This window comes from Notamacropus eugenii, chromosome 6, assembly GCF_028372415.1.
Source record: "Notamacropus eugenii isolate mMacEug1 chromosome 6, mMacEug1.pri_v2, whole genome shotgun sequence".
Taxonomy (NCBI): domain Eukaryota; kingdom Metazoa; phylum Chordata; class Mammalia; order Diprotodontia; family Macropodidae; genus Notamacropus; species Notamacropus eugenii.
In genome coordinates this window covers 367993494-368014504 of record NC_092877.1, presented here as the reverse complement: position 1 = coordinate 368014504, position 21011 = coordinate 367993494, and the positions used below count along the sequence as shown (strand labels likewise).

Below are 21011 nucleotides of genomic sequence, written 5' to 3'. Positions count from 1 at the left end.
TTCACTGGAATCAGAAGAACCAGATTCAAATTTTGCCTCTTTTGAGTAAGTCTTGCAACCTATCATTGTCTCAAGTTCTTCATCTGCAAAATGGGGCAAATAATACTTGCACTGCTCATCTCACAGGTCTGTTAGGAGGAAAGTACATTATAAGCCTTAAGGCATCATCTAAGTGTGAGTTATTATTACATAAAGAACATTTGAGCAGTTACATCACAGCATAATAACTAGGATGACAATATGTACAACACTTCAGCGTTTGTAAAATGAATCACAGATTGTATCTCATTTATTCCTCACCAGAACCCTCTGATGTGTTAGGATTATTATCATTTTTTTAGATGAGAAACTAACACCAAGTAGTTTGTTTAAGACCGCAGCTGGCAAGTGTCTGGAACAGGATTTGAATTCAGGTATCATGGGTGGTGGAAATCATTGAGTTCAACCTCTTCCTTTTACAATGGGGGAAACTGAGACCCAGAGAAACTGAGAGACTTGCCCAAGGTCATAGAGGTGGTAAATGGTGATGCAGGGAATTGAACCCAAGTCCTCTGACTCTTGTCCAAGCACCCTTTCTCCCATATTAAGCTGTCTCTTTGGCATTGTTTGATTTCAGATACTTTCTTGAAAAGTCACATTCTGTGGCTTATTTTCAGATAGTGATAGGGATGCTAATAGATTAGGGAGCTGCCTGCTGGTGTGATTCATGGGATATTATGTCATAGATCGTAGGATCTGACATGAGTAGGGGACTCAGAGGCCATCTCATCTAGCCTCCTGATTTTAAAATTTAGGAGCCTGACTGCTAAAAAGTGAATAGTGATCCCTCCTTTCCCATTTTGTTCTTTTGGTTCCTGCCATTAGCCATTGCTCTGGGTTCACACTTTAAAGTTTCCTATTAAAGTTTACATCTGTTATTTGAGAGGGATAAGATATGAAGACATTTTCTTGCATTAATATCTTAGAATTTATTTAATAAATTAGCCCATCATCTATTTCAGGAAGTGGCACATGGGCCAGGTAAGTTTTGGTGGGGAAAGACAGGGAAATGAAAGGTTTACTGCATGGGGTACTCTGCAAGAAGGACAGATCCCACTGGGGTGCCATAGCAGGGAACTCATGTGTCCTTGGCAGTAGCACCAAAGGGGGATAGGGTGTTACTGAGAAAGAACAGGGAAATCTTCAAGACAAACCTTGTTTATCTGGCAAAATTTTTAAAGGTCAGAGCCTCGGTGCTGAAATAACTTCAAAAGGATGGTTTGTAATTTCTTGTTCTCTATGGCTGGGCTCCATTTATGCAATGGATCAGGGCTGTATTTCCATCTCCCTCCCTCCACCCTTTGTCTGCCCTGTTCTTCAGGTGACTGGTTAAATTGGAGTCTTTATCCCTCTCCAGGATACTCATTTCCTTCCCACCAGGGAAGCTTCCTGACTTCCCCTCTCATGATTTTGCAATGAGTAGTTTGATCTTATTCATTCTCTGGTCACACTTCAAGGGACTCATTGTCACACTATTTGTCATTGGCTTTCTTACATTTATTACGTCATTTGCCATTGAGTAAAAGACCTTGAGCTCAAATGTTTGGGTTTTGACAAGCAAAAATGCATAATAGATGAGAGCATCTATTGTGCACATCAGTAGGAAACCAGAGTAGGGGCGTTTTTCACTGTGGATGAACTTGGTTTCATTGCAACTGTAGAACTGTGATAACTCAGAAATCCACAAAGGGTTTGATCCTTTCAATTGCTAAGGTTTTGTCTGGGAAACCACTTAGAAATTTTGCTCTCATCTTGCATAGGCTTGAAGAGAGATTTACTGGGAAAATACTCGGCATTTAAGAAATTGTCATTTTTTTCTCAATTAACATCGACTTTAATTTTTTTTAATCTTTAGATCTGAGTAGAAGTTTTAGGGAGATATATTAATGAATTAAAGAGTAAGGAAACAATCTGAGGAGTATCTGCCTGTACTATGGTGTAGTACAGTGGTGTCAAACTCAAGTAGAAAGGATCTGTTCAGGCCACGTATTGACTTAGAAAACCACACGTTCATTTTACCTATGTTTTGTTGTATTTTTACTTATTTTGTTACATATTTCCCAATTACATATTAATCAGGTTCAGGCCATACTATGGATCACTGGGGGCTACATGCAGCTGTCAGGGACCACATCTTTGACATATCTGGTGTAGTAGATAAAAAGACTAAAACTCATTCTGATAGTCAGAAATATCTAGATTCAAGTCCAGCTTCAAACACCTTACGTTAGGACCCTAGGAGAGTCATTTATCTCTTGGTGCTCTAGGCAATTCTCTAAGGACCATAAATTGTAGAATAGTCATTATTTTTATTAATAGAGAAGCCCTCTGGAGTTTCCTGTACAAATAAAGCCAGAGGTCCTGGCCTTTTTAGTGTGTGTTTGTGTGCGTGTATTTGTCTATGTTCTACACCTTCCCCCCAGGTAGAACGTAAGCTCCTTGTCTTTGTATCCTCTCTGTGAGTAATACTTAGTATTTTTGTAGCACTTTAAGGTTTGCAATGTGCTTTACAAATATCACATTGTTCTATCCTCACAACAACAACCCTGTTAGATAGGTACTACTGTTATTATCCTCATTTTACAGTTGAGGAAACAGGCATACAGAGATTAAGTAACTTGCCAAGGTCACATACCTAGTGTCTGAACCTGAATTTGAATTCAGGTCTTCTTGACTCTAGGCCCAGAACTCTATCCACTGTACCACCTAGCTGCCTCAGTAGCACAGGAGTGCCTTCTTCCTCCTCTCCCCACTTGGTTGTGTGATTTCATTTTGGTAAGGAACTCTTGAAAAGTGTTTTATGTTATGATGAAGTTTGAGTATGAACCTCTAAACAGATTGTAACAGAAGTTATAAATTAAATTATTGAATTCTGTTTTAAGTAATTTTTTCAATGAATGCTGTGGTTGTTTCATGTTTAGCATTTCTTTTGTGTGTAGGAATAAATTATTTATCCATATTTCACTCATATTTTGCACAACCCTAACTCTAAAATGTGTTCATACATATTGTGTACTTTTTAAAATTCACTTTTTTTGAGAAGCCCTAGATATGATTCATAACCTAAGATATATAAGAAAAATTATCCCTGGGAAATGCGGGGAAGGGGTTAAGAAAAAAGCCTAATCTCTCTTACTAGAAAGGACTCATTTAAGAATGAAGCTAGTCCAAAATGCCTTCCCAGGCACAGAACAAGAAGTACTGTCAGTAGAATGTTGTGGGTGAAAAACAACAAAGAAGTCCTCCTTGGCTGCACTGGAGAGTATGTGAAAGAGAATTATGTACGCTGCATCGGGAAAGATAGGCTGGGGTCGTATTGCAGTAGGTTTTAAATTTAATTTAGACTTAAATTTAAATTAAATCTAACATTTATATTTAATCCTAGAAGCAAAAGGGAGTCAGTGGTGTTTATTGAGTTGGGATGAGAGTGATCATATCTGTATTTAGGATTTGGCAGCTGGATAAAAGGGATTTTGGAGAGAGAAGGGGAGAGACTTTAGGCAGGTAAACCAATGAGGAGGCCATTGAAGCTGCCCAGGTGAGAGGTGATGGGATCCTGAGCTATCTGAAGTACAGTGGTGACTGTGGGAGTGGAAAAGAAGCCGACAGATGCCAGGGAAGCTGTGGAGGCAGAAATGAAAAGACTTGACAACTCAATGTTGGGGGCGGGGGATGGGTAGTGACTAGGAGGAACAGAATACTGTTCTGAACTTGCAAACCTAGCACCAAAGTTGGTGGTGGTATCATAGACAGAAATGGAGGAATTTTAAGAGGAATTAAAGATTCATTGGCTAGAGTCTCTTTCCTTATTACAAAGCAGAGTGTCTTGCAGATAGTAAGAACTGAATAACGGTGCTGAATTTGATGAAATTCAATGATGTGAATGGGGTGGGTTTGGAGAGACAGAGAGGTAGATAGCGTACGTTGGCAGTGTTTGTGAAGTGTTGAGTGATATTTCTGTCCTGGGCCCAAATTTATGATCTCATTTTAGTTCTTAGTGGAATATTCTTAAAGTTACGTAGAGAGAATAACCACCATTGTGGAGTCTTTAACATGAAAATACAGAATTATGGAGTAAATTAATTTTTTTCTCCTTTACAAAATGTGTCACATATACAGTTAGTTATGTGTCTGTCCCTCTGTCTTTCTATCTCTCATAAACATATCACCATCATCATCACCACCATCATCATCATCATTCTCTCATTGTCTGGGGAGGTTAAAGTTATCTTGAAACACCCTCACAGGACAAGGGAGAAAACATGGAGCAGGGATTAGGGAGATGACCATGGAGTTATTTACTTCTGACAGACCACTTGTGTGATGGTCGGTAAATCCTTTGGTCTCTCAATGCCTCAGGCAATCCCTTAAGACTGTAAGATACAGACAAGTTCTCAAGATGCATTGATGAAAGGGATTTTCATGTTATGCATTCACTACTGTGACATTTGGTTTGGACTGACAAACAGACCAGGTCTCAGTTTCTGCCTCTTAGGTTAAAGTGTTTAAATCTCCATGTATTCTCCAGCTCCTCAGTTTGGTCTCTTGGTACCTGCAGGCTCCTCAATTGATAGGACACTCTGTCCCTGGGCTATTGTCTTTAGATTTCCCCTTTACCTCTTGAACTGTTAAACCAAAGCCTCCTTCTCTTACTATGTTACCATGACTGAAGCCTGAGCAGCCTCTCCATTTCCACATATCTCCCCTGAGTCTGCCCCTTCCTGAGGTTTGAAACTCAAAACAAGCTGGCTGTGGCTCCATCTCATTAGTGTGGAATAAAATAAAGTCAAGCCTGTTTTCCAAATGCTCCGTTCACTGAGTCTTGTGCCCTTTGGCTGTTCCTGCTTCACCCTCCCTCCCCCCAATATTCTTTAAAACAGAACAAAAGAAGAGACAAAATCTCCCCAGCTCTTCGTTTTCTGGAAGCAAAGGTTCCAAACTTGAGAAGAAATAAGGAAATAAGGAAAGGAAAAGAATATGATAAAATGGAGGAGGTTCAAAGCTTGTCTTTACCACTTATTTATGTATTTCTGTGCCTCAGTTTCTTCTTCTGTAAAATCTTTTGTGTCTCAAGAACCCCTTTGGCAATCTAGTGAAGCCTGCGAACCCCTTCTTAAAATAATATTCTTAAATGAATAAAATAAAATACATGTTTACAAAGGAAACTTATTGTATTGAAAGGCAGTCACTAAAATACATTATAAAAAATTAATCATAGTCTCTATGTCAAGAACATCAGGTTTAGATGGGCTTTAAATCTGTACAACTGCCTTTGAGAGAAGGAGGTTCTATATCCTTCCCTTCTGAGCCTGGTTTGGGGAAAGGACACTGTTAAAAAACTCCACTGAGGGAGAACTAGTCTTGTTCACACAAATGGTTCCAGGCTCCCATAAAAAAAGATGTGCCATATCTGCGCCTTTGCTATTCATATACAGGTGGCTAAGTGGTACTGCACATAGAGTGCTAGGCGTGGAGTCAGGAAGACCTGAATTCAACCAGAATCCACCTCAGACGTTTACTAGCTGTTTAACCTTGGACAAGTCACTTAACCTTTACCTGCCTCATTTTCCTCAATTGTAAAATGGGGATAATAATCAGACTTAGCACTCAGAGTTGCTGTGAGGATTAAATGAGAATATTTTTAAGTACTTAGCCCAGTGCTTAGTGCAGAGTAAGAGATATATAAATGCTAGCTGTAACAACAATTGTTGATATTACAACGATGATAATTATTGTCATAATAATTATTACATACTGTGTCTTTGAGGCCTCTTTCCAGGTAGAGAACCCATGTGGCCACACATCTGTCTGACCAGCTTCTTACTGCTCACCATTCTGCCACTTGTTCTGGCCTCTCCAGATACTCTTTAAAATTTTTTTTTTAATTTTATATTTTGGTATATAGTATTTCATTTTTTCAATTACATGTCCAGATAGTTTCAACATTTATTTTTATAAGATTTTGAGTTCCAAATTTTTCTCCCCCCCCCATTCCTTCCTTCCCCCCTCTCCAAGAGGGCAGGCAATCTGATATAGGTTATACATGTGCAATCATGGGGACATATTTCCACATTAGTCATATTGTGAAAGAAGAAACAGAACAAAAGGGAAAAGCCACAAAAAAACCCCACCTCTGATAATAATATGCTTCAATCTGCATTCAGACTTCATAGTTCTTTCTCTGGATGTGGACAGCATTTTCTGTTATGAGATTTTTAGAATTACCTTTGATCATCGCATTGTTGAGAAGAGCTAATTCTATCACAGCTGATCATTGTGCAGAATTGCTGTTACTGGGGACTGACTCTGTCCAGACACTCTTTAATAAGCCAACTCCAGGAGCTGGCCCAGAAATAGGAACTTGGGGTCATAGATTTAGAACTGACAGAATCCTTAAAGACCATCTACTCCAATTTTCTCATTAGATCAGTGGAGAAACTAAAAGCCAGAGAAAGAAAGAGGCTTGCCTGAGGTCAAGCAGCTGGTCAGCAGCGAAAGTGAGATTTGAAGGCAGGTCCTTAATCCTTAGATACAACACTCTTTCCATCTGCTTCATCATGAATCCAAACAACCATCCTCAATGAGGCAACTCAGAGCAAGGGAGTAATGTGCCCCTGAGCAAGGAGACATCATCGATGCCTCAATGGAGTTTTAACCAGTGAGGCCACTGAATGCTTTTACCCTTTATAGATGGGAACACCCTTAGTTCTGAAACTAAGTACTTATAGAGGGGGAAAGAAACCATTTACACCTTGAATAGGGACTTTTACCCTCGATCTAAGAAATTGCCTGGGAGTTAAGGGCAAAACACCTTGATCTGACTACCTAGTGAGCATATAAGAACAGAATGGGGGTGGAATTACTGGCCAACAGTTTGAGTGAAGAAGGTAGGGAAATCTTTATGCTACCCTAGGCTACCCAGAAAGAAGAGTATCCAGAAAAAGAGAGGTAAGAGTGCAGTTTTTCTCTGTCATTACCAGAAGATGTCTGGATTATTGCGTTTAGCTCTGTGCACCGTATTTTAGGAAAGACATTGACAAGCTGTAGAGAAAGGTGATCAGGCTGGGGATTAGCCTGGAAACAAGGTATGTAGGGCTATTTGAAAACATTAGAAATGTGGATAGATTGGTGATAATGATAGCTTTCTCCCAGTATTTGAAGGGCTGCCTTGTAGAAGAGGGATTTGATTTGTTTAGGTGACCCCTGAGGGCAGAACCAGGAGGAGTGAGTAAGAGATGGATTGTGTGTTCATCCTTCATTACCGAAGAAGACTACGCCATCAGAGAAATAATGACATGACTTGCACTTGACTTTATTTTGAGTGAGGGAGGGCTGTGCAGGTCACCATCCTCACTTCTCCTCCAGAGCCATCTGAATCCAGTGACCAGATATTCATCAGGATGACTGGAGATGACCCAGGATGAGGCAATTGGGGTTAAGTGACTTGCCAAAGGTCACACAGCCTGTGAGTGTCAAGTATCTGAGGTGAGATTTGAACTCAGGTCCTCCTGACTCCTGTACTGGTGCTCTATCTACTGCACCACCTAGCTGCCCCATGAGATGGATTAAAGGCTTGAAGAAAGGAAAGTCTTACTAACCATTAGAGCTGTTCAAAGGACACTGGGTTGACTTTGGAGAGAGTGGATTCTTGTTCCCTAGAGATCTTAAAGGAAAAACTGAATGATGATTTATTGGGTGTGTTGTAAATGGGGATTCTTCAGATGACCTGGGCTAGATGGCCTCTCAGGTCCCTTTTAATTTGGAGATTTTGTGATTCTGTGATAAGTTTTGGGCCATGTTTTCTTGAAACACTCCCCAGAAAGCTTATATTTTAATGGGGGGAGACACACAGAAGAGTAACCTGAAAATGGAGGGGGAAGGGGGGAGCAGGATCTTTCAAGGCTAAAGTATGAAGGCACCTTCCTAAATGAAAAGGCTGTTTGGAGAAGTGGATGCTATGGTCCTCTTTGAGGACAAAGGACATACAACAACCACTGTGAATAGAAAAGGAGTTATCCACTGGAAACCAAACTGGAACTGGCCAATTGGGCAACATGACTTCCTTCCTTCCTTCCTTCCTTCCTTCCTTCCTTCCTTCCTTCCTTCCTTCCTTCCTTCCCTCCTTCCCTCTTCCCTCTCTCTTTTTTCTTTTTTCTTCCTTCCTTCCTTTCCTTCCATCTTTTTGTTTTTCTTTCTGTCTTCCCTTCTATCTGTCTTCCTACCATCCTTCCTCTTCCTTCCTTCCTTCCTTCCTTCCTTCCTTCCTTCCTTCCTTCCTTCCTTCCTTCCTTCCTTTCTTTCTTTCTTTCCTTCTTTTCCCTCTGTCAACATAGGGCACACCCTTACTTGTGGGTGCTTTGCTGAAAGGGAATGCAAATTTTAATCTCTGAAACATTTATAAGTGGTGGAACATACATGAGAGAGCACATGCAATGCACATGTACTCCATAAACCACACATACACACATTACAATAATGCATGCATACATATACATGCATGCACAAATGTACATGCATATACTGTTCATATATATGTATGTGCACACATACTTTTTGTACATACAAGAGGCAGGTGACAAAAAAGGACAAAGTGCCACAAATTCAGGACTACATGAGATGGCTGCGGCTCCAGTTGATGGTGGGTGGGCTTCAGGTGGAAGTGCCCCAGCTCCTCCTAAGACCATTTCTGGGGTTGTCTCATTGAAAAACTCTTCTATATGGCCCTGTACAAACCACCCACACAGGACAATTCACCGTTGTCCTTTGTAGCCACAATACGTGTAATCCATGGATGTGTATATATTTTGATTTCATCAAACGCACTTCAACTTTCAAAAAGCCTTGCATATTGTTGCACAATACTTTATTTTTTCCAGTGTCTTAGTACAAATTTCCAAAGTGAACAAACAAGATATAGATGTATAAGATACATCCGTATGTAGACTATAAATGCATACATCTACATTAAATACACATATAAATATTACTTTTTTATAAAAATGCGAAGAATATTGGTTCTAAATTGGTTTATAAAGCAAAATAAAACAACACAACCCCATTATGCCTGCTCATCCCCAACCCCTACCGAAGCAAAACAAACTGCTATAACTAATCCTTTTTACTCAAGTCCTAGCCCACTCTCCTCCCTCACGTTACTCCTCTGGCTGACCTTCCTAAAGGATGTTTTCATTTGATTAACTTTTTTTTTTAAGGAAGCTAGCATGGGTAGATTGCCAGACAGTGTCAAGAAGCTATGAGAGTTCAAATCCTGCCTCAGACACTTACTAGTTGTGTAACCCTGGGTAAGTCAGTTGACCTCTTAGTTTCCTTAATTTACTCGTCTCTACCTCCAGATTGTTGAGGGGATCAAATGAGATTTTATATATAATATACACACACATGTACATACATGCATATATATATAATGTGTGTATGTATATACATACATATATATGTATAGTGTTTTACAAACCTTAAAGTACTCTCTCTCTCCACACACACACATTTTTTTTTTGGCCAAGTTGTGAATTCATTTAAACCCTTAGTTTTCAGAGGAACTCAAATAATTTGGTTGGTTAAAGGGCACTGAGTGAAAATTTGTTTTTGTTCTAAGCATTATGAGGTTCAAGAGGCAGTTTCTCAACAGAAAGAAACTATATTAATTAGTACAATGTGTCCTGAGAAGCATTTTATGGAAAAATGTTCAAGAAAGTTGTAAAATTTCATAGAAATTGTGTTTTCCAAATTATGTTTACTTTTTGTTGATTTACTCAGTGTGTGGAAATTGGAAGCAAAATCTCATTTAGCTTAAGCCCCTTAGGAGTCTATGTATGGGACAAATTCCTAGGGCTGTCCACAGTGGGATTGGCCTTATGCCTAGACAGAGCAGGCAGCTGCCTCTGTGGTAGAATCAGAGGGCCTCTGCTCCCCCCAAATCTACTGCTATTCACCCTTCCATGGCACCAAAATTCTCAAACTACTCAATACTTTGACTTGAGATATTGACGGTGCTGTTAACAATGCTAATGCTCTAAGGAATTATGTTAATTATTAGTTATGACCTAAAGGACAGTAGAGAAAATCTGTTCGATCACTTAGCAGATCCTTGAATGAATGCGACAAAGGAAATAAGCTTTGACTGAGGGGGCAGGTGGAGAAAGTCTAGAAAGGTCTGGCCAAAAAGACACACTCAAGGTGGGATGCCAGTGTTGGGGAGAATGACTGATAGAACTGGAACTCCGTGGGACTTGGAGGCACTGAGAGGAAATAGGGGAACACAGGAAGGGATAGGAGAATGGAAGAACACAAAAGACACATTTTGTTCAGAGCTAAAGCCATTCCGTAACATGGTCTACTCAGTGCAACAATGACTTGGGCACATTTTTCTTGGCATATTGTTTTCCATTGGCGATGACAGGCATATCATGCATAGATTTGATTTGCCTCATACCTTTTAGGAATAGCCAAATCTACTCATTTTTGTCTAGGCAGGATCTAGCACTGTTGAGCAAATGGTATGATGATTTCCAGTTTGTTTTTTAGCAGCATGAGGGAAAGCACAGAAAGGAAAGGAAACAGCCATCTTATGATAAAGGCACCTAGGCTTATCTACTAGGAAAGGGAGGTTATGATAATCAATGGAGGGGATAAGAGGAGGATAAGCAAAGAGGTGATGCTGGTGTTTTCTGGTTTGGCCACATAATTCTGCCAATAGAAGGAATAATTATGGAGAAGTGAGAAGGGTGGAGACCTAACCTTTTGGGGGTACTGTGAGCCATGTGGACTGTGAAGGTCCAGAGGAGGGGCTTGACTCTATTACAGGGATTATTACACTTCCTTTTGGCATAGTGTTGAAGCCTATGGACCCCATCTCAGAATGTTTTACAATGCGTAAAATAAAATTCATAAGATTAAAAAGTAAACTAATCATATTAAAATGTAGTGGTTAGAATATTAAAAAACAAATAACTCAAAACTTAGTTCAGAAACTCAAAGTTAAGAACCCCTACTTTAGAGACTCCAAAATTTTTTTCCTCTAAAAAGGAGTTCTCACATTCAGGGAGGTTCTATACATTTAAAACAACTAAATGGGCCTCTGAGTAAGGGGATGCTCACTAACAGAGTTAATTTGACTATTTACAGGGTTCTAGCATGATTTCTTTGCTTTTACTGACAGAAATAATGAAATCTGTCCTATTGTTGATACTATGTTACCCAGCATGCTTGAATAGGAAGCTGGGGCTCTTTTTTCTTTAATGATGGCCAGGGGAGAAGGCAGGAGTTAAAAGAGTAAATAGTGAGAGATTTCCAAGGCTGATCTTGGTCCCTGAGAGCTCAGGGCATTGGTAATGAGTTACTGGTTACACTGTGGGACCTTGCACCAGAGAATCAGCTTAATCTAGTATTCTCCATATGTCTTTCTTTCTGTCTCCATCTGTGGAACTAACCGTCATGTTCCTATGTAAGAAAAGCCTGCATTGAACATAAGTATACTCCTGATGCTCCTGGGCAGCTAGGCGGTGCAGTGGATAGAGCACCAGTACAGGAGTCAGGAGGACCTGAGTTCAAATCTCACCTCAGACACTTGACACTCACAGGCTGTGTGACCTTGGGCAAGTCACTTAACCCCAATTGCCTCATCCTGGGTCATCTCCAGTCATCCTGAAGAATATCTGGTCACTGGATTCAGAAGGCTCTGGAGGAGAAGTGAGGCTGGTGACCTGCACAGCTCTCCCTCACTCAAAACAAAGTCAAGTGCAAGTCATGTCATTATTTCTTTGAGGGCATGGTCTTCCTCAGCAACAAAGGATGAACACATTACATTACTCCTGATAAAAATATTGAAGTGGAGAAATATGAACACGGATAAAGAATTACAAAGTAATGTGGAGGTATAGTGGAGAGAACTGCCTTCAATAATTTCTGCCATCAAAAAGTTGATATTCTGTTGGAGAAAGGATACAATATGTGCACACAGATAACTTTGGGGAGCAGTAGGGGAAATGATGGGGAGGATCAGGAAGGCTATTATGGATCTAATGCTTGAATCTAGCTTTGAAGGGAGTTGGTGCTCAGGTCCTCACTTACATAAAGCAAGTTGCTGTAGGCGTTCTGTGAAAAAAAAATTAAAATGAGAATAAAAATGAGAACCACTTGAATCTCTGTTCTAACTTAATTCAAACCAACATTTTGTTTTAAGGTTCAAAAATGTTTAGAAAAGCTGTCTCTGCCCAGATCAGGATCAAGAATGGAAACTTCCTCCTGGGATGTAGACCGATCTCAAGTTGAGCCTGGCCAGCCCCAGCAGTAGGAATTCCAGCAATAAATACCACAGGGGAGCTGATTATTTGGAGATCCACAGTATGATTCTGGAGCCTGGGGAGCCAGCAGATGCTTGGAAATGCTATCTATCAGAGTGAAAGCAGAACTCTTAGTCACTTAGACTTTGCCCAGGTACTCCTCACCAGATCTGGTTTAAAGGCAAAGAGATTATTTTGACCCCAAATATGGAGGCAGCCAGCTAATGAAATCACTGATCCTTGCTAATAAGTCACAGAATGAATTCTTTCTCTCATGGTCTCAACTGGCAAGAGCAGCGTGCGCGTGCGCATGTGTGTGTAAACTAGGATTTCGTTGCTGTTTTTCTGTCTTGTCAAGGTCTGGGCATTCTGTTGCCACTGGAATCATAAATCATTCAGGCAATGTTTTGTTTTGTTAACCAGTTATAACATCTAGGCATGTGATGTTGGAGATTAGAATTGGCTTGGTTAATTTCATAGACTTCTAAATAAAACCCCAAAGGTCTTTATGCTTTTCAGGGAAGGATTCTTTAAATACAGAAACTGCAAATTATTTTAAAAATGCATGGGTATTGGCTCAGGTTTCTACAGTTTCATGGACAAAAGAAGATGATCAAAGTAGAGAAGTAAAGGAGTCCTCAAACTGGGCATTTTTAATGCCATTGCATCTCTATGGAGAATGGGGACCATTGGTATGACTGTGGATATACTTGGATTCTCTATACCTTGTACATACTATGGGACAGTGAGTCAACAAGTGTTGATTAAGCATTTCCTTAGGATTCAGGCATGGGGATAAAAAGAAAGGCAAAAACAGTTCCTGGCCTTGAGTGGCTCACATTCTATTAGAGGAGATGAATGGTAAAAATTGTATAGACAAAGTAAATGGAAGGTAATATTAGAGTTAAGGAACTAGACTGGGAAAGGTCATACACAGAAAGTGGGATTTGATCTGAGTCTTAAAGGAATCTGGAGAACCCAGGAGGCAGAGGTGAGGGGGCAAAAGATTCCAGGCTTGGGGAACAATAACTGGAAACAAAAGGAATCAGAAGATGGAGTCCTGTTCAAGGAACCATGAGAAGGCCAGAGTCACTGGGTTATCATGAACATGGAGGGGAATAATGCATCAGAAGCCCAAAAAGGCTTAAAAATCTAAGCAGAGGACTTCGTTTTTAATAGAAATGGGAGCCACTGAATTCGTTGAATAAGGGTGACATGATCAGGTTTTGTTGAGTCCAATCGCTGCTTCATCAAAAAAATAAATTTAATCCTGTAACTATTGCCTGTATTGTATAAACTTAAAACAATTGGAGAAAATCTCTGAATGATGAATGTTTAATTATATGACTGCTTTAATGTGATGACTGTTGATGACTATATTAAGCCACTTTGGCTCGAATGGAGAAGGAACACCAGTAAGCTCAGAAAAGTGATGGCTTTTCCTCTAGTGTCCATTAATTCTGTTTCTCAAGATCATTTTCTTGACTGATCAATAATTGGAAGGTGGCCTTTGTTAGTTCTTGCCTGTGATCATGGAGCTATAAACCACAGCTAATTAAATAATGTCCATCTGAAAGTTATCTCTCCCTCTTTCAAATTTTCCTTGAGCAGTGTGGTTGGAACTTTCCTTTGTTTCTATCATAGTCTACTTTGTATTCAAAAAACATTTATTAAATGCCTCCTATGTGCCAGCAATATGCTAGGCATCATGAATACAAAGACAAAACCCAAATAACCTCCATCCTCAAGGAAATTACCTTCTAATGGGGGAGGAAACCACCCTACATCTAGATAAATAAATATAACAAGTAAATAGAAAATAATTTGACCGGGAGGCACTGAGGAACAAACTTAACAGCTGGAGAGATCAGAAAAGACCTCATAGGTGGTGGAACTTTAAGCTCTGAAGGGCAACAAGGATTCCAGCTGTGTTGTACTTACATCCCTGTTCATGTTGCATGCCCCTCCCCCCCATGCCATCCCCATATAGATTGTAAATTTATTGGAGCTCAAATCCTTACTGAGTAGAACAGTGTCATGTACATTGTAGGTGCTTAATATGCGTTTGCTGAATTGAATTGATGATAATCAACTGACGTCCACTTTAGCTGTATTTTCTTAAGAATTCAACATTGTCCTAAAGGTCCTTGGATCTTTACACCAACCAAGAGTTTATTTCAAAACTCCCGTTTCCTTGTGGCCACTAAACAGCCATGGTCAAAGATTCCAGCCCGTCCATTTGGGGACCTGCTTCTTACAAAAAGTAGTCCTCCAGTATTTAGCAATGACCTACAAGCATGGGTGAGGCGGTTCCCTTCAGGCTTCTTGGCAGAAGGCGCGATGAGCTGTCCCATGCGATGTTGGCTACAGGTAGGTGGTGGCTTCTCTGCTCTCCCTTTCTCTGACCTGAGCCATCGCCACGTTAATGTACTGAAGCCACTCCTCAGCATTCTTCTCGTCTTTGGCCTTGAAGACGTAGGTCTTGTTGTCAGTAAAAATCTCAAAGGCCCGCGGAAGACTCCGGTCCCTGCGTTTCTTGGCCACGATTTTGACGCTCTGGACTTTGCTCAGCTCAATGGGGCAGTCATCAGAATCGTCCTTCTGAAATAGATAGGAGGGAAGAATGTACAGTGGTTCCTAAGGTAAACAAAGATTCCAGGGTGGGGGTAATTTTTGAGAAGAGGTAGGTCTGGCATGTCCCTTTTTCCCCACTGTTGTCACTATTAAAGAGAAAGGTTGGTGGTATGAGATCACAGTTTTCCTACTAGAAGGGCCCTTGGAGGACATCTAGTCCAATTCCCTCATTTTACAAAGGGGCAATCTGAGGCCCAGGGAAATGACTTGCCCAGGGTCACAAAGCTATCAGTGGCAGAATCAGGATTTGAATGCAGGCCCTCTGACTCCAAATCCATATCACTTCCCTCTATACCACGCTGACTTTTACCACAGTGTCCTATCAGGGCAAGAAGGTCAGTGTGGATAAGGAGATATCCATATTGGCACTCTAAAGGGCACGTTTTCTATCAACAATATAAACAACCTTTTGACAATTACTTTGTGGTGCCATTGGGAGAAAAATGTTTACATCAGCTCCCTGATTCTTAAGTCTTAGCTTTTTATAATAATAGGGCAGTGATAGTACCATCTATTTCAATCTAAACAATGCATATATCAATAAATGTATTCCTATTTGTTCATTAAAGCAGTTCCTTTAAGTATCTCTAGTAGACAACATTTTATTAGTGTACCAATTTTATTATTGGTACCTAAAAGTAACACAACTATATTTCTTTGAAAATACTGTGATTTTGATTTTTTTTTTTGCTAATACAGAGAAAGTTTAAGAGAAAATGAAAGAGAAAGGAGAGGAAAAGAGGGAAAAAGAGACAACATAAAAGCTGGTTTAAATTCTGGCTTTTGTTATTAAAGAAAGAGTTAATCAGAATCACCGAATCACATGGCTGAGCAGCTATTCAGTTCGGCGTTTTGGCCCCCAGTTTCAGCTTTCTGTCAGACACAAACATTCTTCCCTGACACAGATGAGGATCTTTCATATCGCTATTAAAATGCGAGTGGCTGTGCTGATTGTTGGTAGATTAGCCGGCCGCTTGAGAGTAGAAGTATTTTGCTGGGGTCCTTATGTAACCCAATATCATTTTCTAAAGTATCACCCATATGTTCTATTACATTATTGCAATGCCAAACCATTATTTTATAAGGTTTAACATTAATTAGCCAATTATAAAATATCATCCATAAAATAGCAATTGAAGATTTTTTTTGGAAAAAGGATCTTTCTAGACTTTGTTAGAGATTAGAAAGATTACTTTTATGAATTTGTTTTTCCTTAAGGGCTGTAAGGAATCACAACCTCATGAGCGATTCCTTCAATCAAACAAAAATTTCAGATGGCTTTTTAAATTTTATTTAAACAAAATTTTACTGATTCCTTTTGCTTTTATATCAGTAATTTCTGAAAACACTGAAGCTCTGTTACCTCACTCACTGCACCCCTTCCCCAATGCTGGGTCCCCGGTAACAAAAGAAAAAAAAGCCCCAATGAAGCATGACCTGTTCGATAACATATACAACATTCTGCTGCTCCAAGGAAAGGAGGGAGATGAATTTCCCTGTCTCTTTTTCAAAGCAATGATTAGTCTTTGTAGATGCACAGCATTTGACTTAGTTTCATTGTTCAGACGGCCCTTTCATTAAAAACATTTTTTACTGTCTTTTGTTTTTATATTTCCTCATCTAGGTCTGTAGTGCTCCCCTTCCCTTTCCCTGCTCCTAGACTTCTGATTTCTCAGAGAATCAAAAAGAAAGAGAAAACAAGCCCTTCAGCAAAACTGGCCAGCCAGTGCAGAGAGCATGACAGCAGAGAGAATGTTCCCCACCTTGGTGAAGAAGGCAGGGAGGTGCATTTGCTCAGAGATTTTCTGGCACCAAGTTTGGTCATCATAATTATTCAGGGCTGGGAGTTTTTAGTGCTATTATTATCATTCTGTCCATTTATATTGCTGCAGTTACTGGTATATTGTATTCCTGGGTCTCCTTTGCATCAATTCATAGAAGTTCTTCTATGTTTAGAAGCCACAAGGGGGCACCACAGTGTACAGAATGCCAGGTTTTAATTTAGAAAGCTGAGTTCAAATTTGACTTCACACATTCACCAGCCAGGCAAGCCACTTATTTTATGTCTCTCATTTTCCTCATCTGTAAAATGGGGATAACAATTGTACCTCATTCCCACGGCTGGTACATAGTAGGTGCTTAAGAAATCCTTGTTTCCTGCCTTCCTGCTTTTCTGGATACTTTGTATTTATCAGACAAACATTTTAGAAGCTTTTAAAAAATGGTTCCATGAATAGATATGCCCCATTAAAAAAGGTGTCACATCAGAGTTTCCAAGATAGCTTCAAAGACCAGCTCAGGTTGTCATTAGAGCTTTTCTCCAAAAGGATTCTCAGAACATAACAGGGTCTCAGATAGAATCTGAGAAACTGTGAAAAGTTTCTAATACAGAAGGTTGAAGAGTTCAGACCAAGCCTCACAGATAACCTCTTCCTTTTAAAAGGCTAATATAAGTATGGTGTATTAATCCAAGTTATTCAAGTTCAGAATTTGTAATTATTCAGACATGAAATACTTTAGGTAGGTATTATTATTTTTCCCATTTTTACTTTGAGGAAACTGAGGCAAATAGGTCGGCCACAAAGTGGTGAATTTTCCTTAGCCACAGAAGTTCTCAAAGGCTATCCATCCACTTAGGTGAAGAGAAACTGTGATCTTTGGGGTGGAGGTGCCCCACCCCCTCCAATCATGACTCCTCAAGGAATACAAGTATAAAAATAAACTGTAGGAGCACTTGACACACAGTAGGAGCTTAAGAAATGTTACAACTTAATGAGGACAGGAGAAAGAAGTCATCTACTCTCCCACCAATATCCCAGAGAAGCACAAATAATTAAAAGAACATTACTAAACTGTTAGATAAGAAAGAGACAAGCATCAATTTTGATTCTGCACTGGACGAAATGTCTTTCTGGTCAAAGGTATGAGGAATGTCAGTATGCACGTTCAAAAATAACGAAAGGCTTAGAAACTTACAGACTTCCCTTTCCTAAATAGGAGCTGATTACCAGCCAGAGTGAAATAACGGGTTTTCCACCTTTTAATGAACTTCCATCGAACTTGTTTCTCTTTCAGTTTTCCTTCCATGAGAGGTTGGCCACCTTGATTTACAACTGGGAAAGGTGGAAACAAAAAAGATTATCAAGATGTTCATTTCCCTTTATTTATTTTGGGAGGAAATCAAATGTCGTAGCACTGTACAGTGAACCTGAAACTCAATAAAACAGATCTGGAGAATTGCCCCATAAATTATGAAACCAATTAAGTTTCCCCCCCAAACTCCACGGGCAATTCAGACATAATTATAAGAAAGCATTGAAAACTCTTCATTGGCATTGCTGTTTCATGGCCCGAAAACAATTTTGGTCTCAAATGACATCATAGGAATTAGGACTTTAGGGTTAGTGGCCCAGAGAGGCAGCTACTTTTCTGGGCATCAATTAACTCTGTTTTCAGTTTGCCATTCTTTCAGGTGAGAAAATGCTGATTTAGCAAAGAGTTAAAAAGCCTTCTCAAAGCTATTTTATGCACCCTAAGTCTGAGTTACTGACATTGAGCCATTAGTAATGGATTTTACAGAAGATGCCTGCTCATGCTTGGCGACCCTCTCACAGCTTGGGAGTGAAACTCTAAATGGTCAGTAACTCAAAATATTTTCAGCTGTGGTCAGTAGGGCATCACAAAATATATCTCCCCCAGCCACCCCCCACTCCCCCACGAGCTGTACAATGGAAATACCGAAGCCAACATTCAGCTCTGATTTGATTTGATTTCTATATATATATGTATACATATATACATACATACACATACACACACACACACACATATATATGATTACTTTGTCATTCTGAGAGGTCATAAAATGAGGAGATGACTTTGAAGTAAGGAAACTGGCACTTAAATGGGAGAAAAATGAAGTCCTTTGCTTAATATAGAAATGTCTGCTCTACATAGTATTTATTAATTGGGTTGGGTTGAACCAGACTCTAGGTTGAACAAAAACTGAAATGAAGACAATCCTTGCCCTTAAGATGCTTTCATTTTCCTAAAGAAAACAATGCACACATGCTCACACACATAAATACATAATGTATACAAAGAATTGCTCCTCTCGGGGAGGCAGCTATCATCACCACCTTTTACCTTGTGGTTCTAGGTCAAAGATTTACCCAGGATTCACAGCAAGAAGAACCAAAGGCAGTATGTCAATTTAGTCCTTCCTGAATATGCGTCCACCCCTCTATCCACTAGGTCATGCAGTCTCCCTAATGTACGACTGGTTTATGTTAAAAATGAAAGTGTTGGCACATTTTTCAGAGTTGACAAGTTCAGTTAGCTTTCAGGCTAAAGCATATGGGGTTTCTTTCTCACTCAAACACAGCAGGGGTGTTACATGTTATCTTTCTCCTCTCACGGGAGGATTACGACAGGGCCCCATTCTATATGAAGATACTATCTCATGTTCAACTTTCATAATTTTCCACTCAACAAATGCAGTCTTTTTGATTTCTGGACCAATTGTTATTTGGAATTTTTAAGCCAAATGAAAACCCAATGGCAGAAAAAAAAATGGCCTAAAGGTAGGCTTAATTTAAATACTTTAAAACCTTAATCTTTGCTTCTCTCCTCACCACCAACCTTTTAGAACTCTGGAAAAGAGGACAGATTTCCCCAAACCAGTCTTCTTTCCAAAGTGGACATCCATTAGCACTGCTTGGTTTCCTGTTGCTGAGGTTACAGACTCAAAGATAGATCTAATTTACTCATCATTCTTTCTACTGGCATTTCTCTGGGCACCAAAGTCCTTGTAGAAACCAAATCCCTCTCTTTTGCAGCCAGTTAGAGAAACAAGAAGTCATTGTATTAGTCACTACTCGTGCAAGTGTCAGATTGTGCTTTTGGGGGAGAATTTCTTAAAAGAGGAAGGAATATCGTCTGAGTCAGTGAGATAAACAGCATGCGATGTTAGGAGGTTCAAAGCTCTAATCTAGGGCTGTCTGTTCTGTTCATGCAGTCCTAAGTCTATCACGTCATTCCTTGGTGGTTTGAGGGGGTAGTGGCATGTGGTGAGAAGTGAATGATTATTGCAAAATATAGACCTTTCCATGTGTTTGAGCCTCTTCACAACAGGTAAAGTAGACACTTCAGGTACAGTTGTTATCTGCCCCACCTTACAGATGAAGAAACTGAGGCTGAAGGTTAAGTGACTTGTCCCTAGTGACACAGCTAGTGAGTCTCTGAGGTAGGATTTGAGTCTGGCTCTTCTTGTCAGAGGACCTGGGTTCAGATTCTACTTTGGTCACTTACTATCTGTGTGACCTGGTACAAGTCCCTTAATTTCTCAACTGTGAACTGGAGGTGTTGAATTGGATCACCTCTAAGGTCCCTTGTAATTTTAAAGCTGATTCTATGACTTTAAATATAGCACCCATTCTTCCATGCTAGCTGCTAACCTACATTTCTGATTTTAACTGTGCAATGAGAAAACAAGATGTGAAGTACTTACTATGTGCCAAGCACTGTGCTAGGCTCTCAGAATATAAATGGAAGCAAAAGGAAAGACAGGCTTCGCCTTTAATAACCTTGCTTTCTAATGGGGGATGAGAACACATAAAAAGGAGATAAAAATGGTAGAGGAGGGAAGAAAGAAGGTATAAGCTGAAGTCCAGAGAGTGAGGAGTGGAATAAGGAGAGGAATTAGGAGCCAGCATGGCTGACCTTGGCCACTTCCTCAAAATGGACAGCTTAGGGAAAATTCCCCAATTGGAGGAATGGCTTGAAGGGGTAGAAGGATCTTTTGGGGTGAGAAGGATGCTGAAACAGATATCTCATAGGTATCTCAAATCAACATGTCCAAAACATAGCTCATTTTCTTTTCCCCAGACCCTGCCCCCTTTCTGAATTTTTCTGTTTCTGTTGAGGGTACCATTATCTTTCTATTTGATCAGTCATTCAGTCAACAAGCATTTATTAAGTTCTTACCGTATGCCAGTCACCCATGTTTGTAAACCTTGATTCCTCATTCTCCCTCACCCT

At 39.9% G+C, this 21011-nt stretch overlaps 1 protein-coding gene and 1 long non-coding RNA gene across 3 annotated transcripts in view; one reads left to right on the top strand and one right to left on the bottom strand.

The window, feature by feature from the left end:
• Positions 1 to 21011, top strand: part of LOC140510208 (uncharacterized) — a 146441-nt gene that overhangs the window by 10915 nt on the left and 114515 nt on the right. The window lies entirely within an intron of this gene.
• Positions 8886 to 21011, bottom strand: part of VEPH1 (ventricular zone expressed PH domain containing 1) — a 200239-nt gene continuing 188113 nt past the window's right edge. For both annotated transcript variants that reach the window (XM_072618640.1, XM_072618639.1), the window contains exons 13-14: positions 17949 to 18085; positions 8886 to 14939 (exon numbers count right to left, since the gene is read on the bottom strand). In XM_072618640.1, coding sequence (XP_072474741.1) covers positions 14703 to 14939; positions 17949 to 18085 — 374 coding nt within the window. In that variant the 3' untranslated portion in view covers positions 8886 to 14702. The remainder of the gene's footprint in view (positions 14940 to 17948; positions 18086 to 21011) is intronic.